This window comes from Stenella coeruleoalba, assembly GCF_951394435.1.
Source record: "Stenella coeruleoalba genome assembly, chromosome: 8".
NCBI classification, from domain to species: Eukaryota; Metazoa; Chordata; class Mammalia; order Artiodactyla; family Delphinidae; genus Stenella; species Stenella coeruleoalba.
The window spans coordinates 9,937,281-9,944,867 of NC_137154.1; the positions used below are offsets into that span (position 1 = coordinate 9,937,281).

Sequence of the window (7,587 nt, forward strand, 5' to 3'; positions counted from 1 at the left end):
GAAGGGGTCAGCCGAGACCAGGGTCCTGCAGGAAGGAGGGGATGCAGGGGAGGGAGGGGTGGGGCAGCGAGCCCGGACCTTCTCTTTCCCCCCCACCTCCACACGGCGCCAGGGCTCAGCCGGGATGGCCAAGCCACAGAGTCTTTGCCGGCCAGCTCTGGGCCATTATTGGTACAAACGGGATTTCTGAGGAATTGGATTGAGCAGAAAGGAGTCAGAGAGAGGCAGAGCCACAGTCATTCCGCTTTGTCCCCACACACCCCACCCCACAGCTGGCAGGGAGCAGGTGGGAGCTGGCCAAGTGCGAGGAAACACGAGCGCCCCGGGGACTGGGGCGGGGGGGGGGGCAGCCGTGCAGAGGGAGGGGTCGCTGGGCAGAGGAGGGCAGCAGCCCCGCCGGGCAGGAGAGGCAATGAACAAACCAGAGAGAGGAAATGGGCCTCTCAGATGGAAGACAGACGAAGGAGGGAGGAGAGGCCGGGGAAAGGCCTAGATGCAGCAAAGGACAGAGCAGGAGGGGGGCGTGCTACCTGCCCACATGGGGATTCAGGCGCCGCAGGCTCTCTGTGGGGTTGGAGGTGGCCTGTACGCGGGTGACCGGCTGGTTGAGGGCATAGCCTCCGGGCTTCTGGGGCTGGAAGCCACCTCGAGTCCAGCCTTCACTGTCTAGACCCTTGGGGATGCTCTCGAAGTACCTTCAACACAGAAGAGTAGCTGGCGGGAAGCTGGTCTCTGTCCTCCGCAGCCTCTCTGCGCTTCTCCAGCAGGAATCTTGGCTCCAGCGGAGCACAGACTGCTGCAGGTCCTCCAGCCTCCCGAAGGCCCTGTCCACTCACTCACCTCTTACCCTGGAAGCCTGCCCTCACGCTGCCCCTGAGCTGGGCGCCCCTCCTCAGAGCCGCCCCTGAGGCTGAGACAGCGCTCTGGAGTGTAAAAGACTTTTAAGAGATGCCATGCCTCCCTCCCTGGCCTGTGAACGTCTCGGGGGATGGGCGAGGATGGGGGTTGGGGACCCCGTCGCCTCCATTTCTCTCTAGGCGTTTGACTTTTTCTTCCATTTTGCCAATTTTCACTGAGCACTGGGCCGGGTTCTGAAGGTGCCAAAATGAGCAAGGTGTGGGCCCAGCCCTTGAGTTTACAAAGGGGGTGCGGAGAGATACATGAGAAAATCAGTGACTACAACCCCTGGGGCTCTGGGCCCGTGAGGAAGGAGTGGTGTGCCTGACACCTGCTGAGCGCTCAGAAAACCAGACAGGCAGGCGGGGGGAAGGAGAGATGGCTGGGCCTGAGGGTCTGCGGGAGCCTGGGGAGGGGCAGGAGCACAGCTGTCCCCCAACTCCCAGAGTGAGGCCCCGCCCCTCCCCCTTGCCCTCCCCGGGAACTGGAGCTGCCACGTGCATCGCGGATCTGCTGTGAGGTTCAGGCACCGCTTCCACCCTCTGAGCCTCAGCGTCCCCATTCAAAAGAGGGAGCATTTCGCTCCAATCCTCCTGGGAGATGGAGGAGCAGGGGGAGCAGTGTGGACGCGGATGACACAGGCTGACACACAGATGACAGAGGCCAGGAGGGGACGCTTTTGCCTAAGAATTACACCTCCATTATCCCACCCCTGGGATGCCCTCCCCACCCAGTCCTGGCCTGGGGAGCCTCCCCCATGACTCTAGGGCCACTTCCTCCTGGAAGCCTTCCCTGATGCCCAGGACACTCACTCCTTGCCCAGGGCTCACACAGCACAGAGCTTACCTTCTGAGAGTGCATGGAGCCCACCTGCCATGGACTGGTTGTGGTCTTAGCAGATGCCCTGTTGCTCCACATAGACCCCATTGTACTCCCTCATTCCTCCCCTGCCCACCAGGGGCCTGCACTGCATCTCTGGGAAAGCTGCCCTTGGGTTACTGGAGCAAGGAGGTACCTGGGCTTTAATATCACCCCTGGGGACAGCCCTTAACCAAGGATCAATGGGTGTGGGGTATGAATACCCCAGCTCTCTCGTTCCTTGGCTGGGATGATTCTGAGTTGTGTGTTTTGCACTGTTTTCTAGTGTCTCCCCATGGGATACCTGGTTTAATAACACACTGTTCTTGGCGGCCATCCCTTCCCCACCCCATTACCCCCATCCCTGACACCCTTAATAAAGGGTTCACACCCAACTCCTTGGCTCGGGGTCTGCTTCTGGGGGAACCCACATTAATCAAGTGTTGGCCTTCTTCACTCATTACTGTGAGCTCATTACTTTTCGCAGTCTCAGTCTCCCTGTCTGTAAAATGGGTCAGCTTCACAGACCCAGATGTGGGTAGGGAAGAGGGGCTCACCCTTGGTTGTAGGTGGTCAGGTAGCGATTATCCAGGTCAGGGTCATAGGGGCTCCGGACATAGCTGGGGTTGTTAAGGCTGAACCCTGTGGGCTCCTGCACCAGAGGGATAGAGAGGGGACTTCTCAGGTCAGGAGGGGGTGGGGATTTGGGGTAGGGGCTGGGTACCCCAGGCCTTACCTTTTTCCACACGGTCTCCTGGCCAAGCAGGGCAACATTTGTCTGTTGCATCCTCCGCGGGGGCTGGAATTGCCAGTGGTTCATGCTGCTGGGTTCTGGGCCGGAAGGGGGCACCTGCAAGGGACAGAATCACAAGAAGGGTGGCCGGGTGGCCAGGGTGAGGCAGCAGGATGGAGGGAAGGCAGGCAGAGGCCCATGCAGCCTCAACCGCCCCAGCCCCAGGATGCGTCCCCCTCCAGCCCCACTGAAGTCACGGCTTTGAACACACCCCTCACTTTCCAGCCCCTGGGCCTTTCCCCCTCCACCCAGAGGTCCTTCCTCCCTCCACCCAGGGGTCCTTCCTCTGCATCTCCAAATATCCTGATTCTTCCCATATTGCACTGCCCGGATCGAACGCCACCGGGTCCAAGAAACCTCCCTGTCTCCTCCTCTCTGAGTGTTCCCTTCTCAGAACACACAGGGGAGCCCCCCGAGGCCACTCACTCTGGGGTTCAGAGTCCTCTCCTTCACTCGGCTGAAGCCGGTCTCCCGCTCGGAGCCTCTGGCCAGCACCGGCAGGAACTCATCCCCCTAAGGCAGCAAAGCAGCCCCTGGCATGGCTTCCGGCACCATCCCAACTGCCCCACAGGAGGACCTCAGGCTGTGGCACAGACATTCCCCTCCAGCCCTGGCTCAGCTTACGTGAGGATGGGTCATGGGGAGAAAGTCTGACTTGGTGACACTCCGGCTGGGGAGGAGGACCTGGAAAGAGGCCACAGAGGAGCATTAGGCTGCTCAACTGCTCCTTTGTCCTGAGCACAGAGAAGGGCTCAGCACAAATGGGTATAATTGGACGTACAAAGGAAAGGGGAGAGTTTGGGAAGAAGGGAGGGGAGGGCATGATGCTGAACGGGAACCAGCAGTCCAGGGTTCTTGTCTGAACTCTCAGTGACCTTGGCTATGCTGCTTTTCCTCTTTGGACCTCAGTCTTCTCATCCAGAAAATGGGGGAGTTGGACCAAAGTAGTGGTTTTCGCCCAAGCTCTTTCATCTTGTGTTTCGGCAAAGGCTTCTGCAGCTCATATATATACATTTTTAAAGCTAGAAACCCCCAGACTGGAAAGCTTCAATCACCTTGAAATTCTAGTGGGGCCCAGCCTGACTTACCGGGTCCCCAGGGAGGACCTGGGAGGGCGGCTGGAAGATGATGGGGCTCTTGTTGGAAGCTTCGGTTAAGCCAGTCTCCTCCTTGGCCCCAGCTGATTTCTTCTGCAAGAGATCTGCAAAAGACAGCCCCTCTGTGCTGGCCTGGGACAAGCAGGCCCCACCAACGTGACCACCAGTGGCTCGGTGTCCCAGTAGGTGTGGGGGGAGCTGGAGGCCGGAGCAGCCAGGATCATGGGCAACAGGGGGACTCCAGAGTCCAGGGCAGAGAGCAAGAGAGGAGAGCAAAAGGAAGGGCAAACCTCAAACAGCCCTCCTAAGCAAGAGAGTCGTCCTTTGGAGATCAGCAGACCTAAAGCACAGAGGTCAGCCCAGGGAAGATGGTTTCCCCAAGCTGCCGATATGTCCTTCTGTCTTCCGCTGGTGCCTCCTCAGCCCTGTGCCAGCTCTGGGGTCCCCGGGGGTCTCTCCCAAGGGTCGGGAATAGGGAGGTGTAGTGGGAGGCCTGAGCTTAGACTCACTCCTGCCTACCTGGCTGGTTTGAAGGCTCCTTGAGATACTTGGGATCATACTCGGAAGTCATGAAGCGGGGGCCCTGGAGCACAAAGAGTGGAGCGATGGGGGACGCAAGGTAGACCAGGGCCCAGAGGCAGTGGGGGCAGTGCTGGCTCTCCGGTTCTCTGTGCTTTGAGTAGACCTGCATGCTCCCACACACATCTCTCTCTCATCAGGCATCACAGCGCCAGAAATTCCACCAGGAGAGCACAGTTCCTCCGTGACAATGAAAACTAAGTCATATCCCACGCTGGACTCCAGTAATGAACAACGGGACCCAGAGCCCCTGCGACCCAGAGCAGGAGGGGCCCAAAGAGAGGAGAGAGGCGGATGGAAGGGAATGGGTGCTCACAGTACACTGGGGCCCAGGATGGGATCGGAAGAGAAGGGAACTCAGGTATTAAATCCCAAGATACATGTAAGGAAGCCCGTGAGGACCACTTTGCTGCTGCCTTAGAAATACCAAATCTCAAACCCTTGCCTCGCCCCAGTCTCTCTGAGCGTGTGCGCCCTGAGCCCACACTGAGCTGGCTGCTCGGGTGAGTCAGCACAGAACCTGTCTCGAGGAAGCCGGAGGAGGTGCGTCCGGCCCCTCTGCCCGGCCCAAGGCCCTCATCGGGGCCACCCACTCACGTGTCGGGCATCCTCCCACTCCAGCGAGCCCTTGTTCTGCTGTCGGTGGAGCAAGGGCACTTCCTTGGGCTCCAGCCCCTTGATGGCCTGGGGCCCACAGTCCTGGGTGTCAAAATGGACCTTCCTGACCTGGGAGGACGGAGCAGCCAATTACGCTCCAGGTGAGGGGATGGCAATCACGTCTTGACTCTGATTCTGCTCTTGACCCCGAAAGAGTATCTGCACAGCAGCCTGGGGGGTCCCTTTACGATGAAGCTGGGCCATATCCCTCCTCTGCTCAAAGCCCTGCAGTATTCCCATTGCACTCCGGGTAGGATCCCACGTCCTGACGGCGGCCCACAAGGACCTAAGCTCCTCACTCCGCTCCAGCCACCTGCCTCCTTGCTGTCCCTCCTCCCATCAGGTGCTCCCACCTCAGGGCCTTTGCACTTGCTGTCTGCATTGCCTGGAATGCTCTTCCCTTACTTTGCTGCATCTGGAGGAATACTGACGTCCCTCAAGTTTTTGTCTAATGTCTCCATAGTAAGCTCTTTTCTGACCCTCCTGACTTGCAGGTCCAGTTCCTTCACTTCTGCTTCAGTCCTTGCCTCTTCCCTGGTATATTTTTCCCCAGCACTTATCACCTTCAGAAATCGAAGAGGTGTTTAGAACATATTGGTTGCCTGAATGGCAGTATCCATTCTGGCGGTGGTGGTGATAAGTATGATGGTCACACAGTGATAGAGATGAAGACGACGGGGATGATAATGACAAAAGTGAAAGTGACAGCCACAGTGGGGATGGTGATGTGGGCGTGGACATGTGGATGAGATGGGGGAGATCATGGGGAAGTGGATGGGCTTGGGGTGCGGAGGGAACAGGACTGGAGGTGGGGATGGTAGAGATGATGATGGTGACAGGAATGGGAATGGATATGGAGGGGGAGGGGATGGGGGGATGGGGGCGAGGTCAAAGGTGATAAAGGTGAGGGGACCCCAGCCCACACTGTGGCTCCCCCAGGCCCAGTCATCTCAGCCTTGACCAACACTTGGCAGTGCAGCCCCACCCTCTGGAGGGATCCCCACCCTGTCCACTCTCTAGCCCTTCCTCTGCCCCAGGCTAGGGTCCCCCTCCGTCCTGGTCTTGGCCCAGCACTGACCTCCCTGGTGGGGGTGGCTTCCCAGGCCTTCTGCCGAGAGGAGCCAGGGTGGGTCTGGTGCATGTTCCAGAGCAGTGGGTATTTGCCATCAGGCACCTCCAGGGGACGGGAGCTCTGACTGGTCACGGTCTGGAAATTGTTGCAGACTTGTTCCCTGAGGGCGGGGCAGGAGCGGGGGAGCTATTACCACCAGGGCCACCTCCCCTTGTCCCCTGGAGGCTTCCACCTCCCTCAGACCTCCCACAGCAGCCTCGGGAGTCTGCTTGCCTTTGGGGCCCAGGCTGAGGACGAGGCCCTGACTCCCCCAGGATCCCGGACCCCAAGCGCGGAGCCTGGAGTTGGTCTGATGAGGTCCGATGGCCCTGAGGGCTAAGGCCCGGGTGGGCAGGAGGTGAGCAGGGGTTGGACCGACTGTACCCCACGGCCGGGTTGTCCAGGGCACTGAGATTGGGTTGACAGGAGACCACGGGCCAGTAATTTGATCTGTAGCCTGTGCCGTGGTGAATGCCCATGCGGGGCTTGAAATCCTCCCGGCCTGCCAGAGGGGAAGCAGGCAGACAGGACTCAGGGTCAGCAGAGTGGCAGAGCAGTGACCAGGGCTCCCCAGGCAGGACCAGCATCCGCCCGCACCAGGGGTCTAGGAGGGCGTCCCCACTCCTGCCCCGTGCCCTGGGCGTGCCTCCTACGCAAAGGTGCCCTCACCGTAGGCTATGCAGTAGCTGGTGGCGTAGAATTTCAGGGGGTCTGTGCAGCCCCCCGAACTCATCTTCACATAGGGGGATACAACCCCCAGGGGGAGTTTCCCCATCATGATGCTGTGGGGCAGGGCCCCCGGGGGTCCTAGGAAGGAAGAACAAGGAGCCCCAGAGGTCTGGCAGCCCAAGGGCCCCGAGCCTGCCCCAGGCCCAGGCTGCGGAGACCACAGAGGAGGTGATGGAAGCCCACACAGCGGCCCTTCCCCCAGGTCTGTGCCTTTCCACCGACACCCACACCCCAAACTGAAGAAAGGACTAGTACTCATCAACACTTGTGTACCCTGTGTCTCATCTCACCTTCCTCACACCTTATCACCAACCCCCTCCCCCATTTTACAGCTGGGAAACTGAGGTCCCAAGTGGTGAAGGATGAGCTCATCATAGGTAGTAGAACCGGGATTCAGACCCAGGGTATCCGACCCCTCAGCCCCTCATCTTTGCCCCCACGTGCCCTCTTCCGGGAACGGAATAGCCCGACAATCGCCCACCCTGAGCACTCTTGGCCACCCCAGCTGGGAAGCTCACTCCCAGCCCCAGGCTCCTTGTCTCTCCCTAGGGTCCCTCGGCCTTGCCCACCTCCCACTAGAAGTTGGCTCAGCTCTCGTGGGGCCCAACCACCCAGCTGGCCCCACCCTTACCTGCCCTCTGCAGGGGCTCTGAGGTAGGGCAAGAGGCTGCAGGAGGCAGGCGCTGCTCCACAGAAGCCTGAGCCCTCGGGCAAGTGGCCAGGCCAGAAGAAACAGTGCGTTGCCTAGCAACAGGTGCCTAGCAACAGTGTCCCCACGCTTTGGAAGCCCTTCTGAAGCCAGGGCCCACTGAGGGGCTGACCTGGCCAGGAGGGGAGGCCAGGAGCTGCCCAGGCAAGGTACTGCC

At 59.9% G+C, this 7,587-nt stretch overlaps 1 protein-coding gene across 1 annotated transcript; it reads right to left on the minus strand.

Moving 5' to 3' along the window:
- Positions 1-526: 526 nt before the first annotated feature.
- On the minus strand, positions 527-6,770 carry SAXO4 (stabilizer of axonemal microtubules 4; the record flags this gene model as incomplete). The annotated part of the gene is made up of 11 exons (XM_079929528.1): positions 527-695; positions 2,313-2,407; positions 2,492-2,605; positions 2,975-3,061; positions 3,173-3,232; positions 3,637-3,749; positions 4,165-4,228; positions 4,822-4,950; positions 5,960-6,113; positions 6,377-6,494; positions 6,662-6,770. The coding sequence occupies 11 exons, from the start codon at positions 6,768-6,770 to the stop codon at positions 527-529; spliced, it is 1,212 nt and encodes a 403-aa protein (XP_079785654.1).
- Positions 6,771-7,587: the final 817 nt, after the last annotated feature.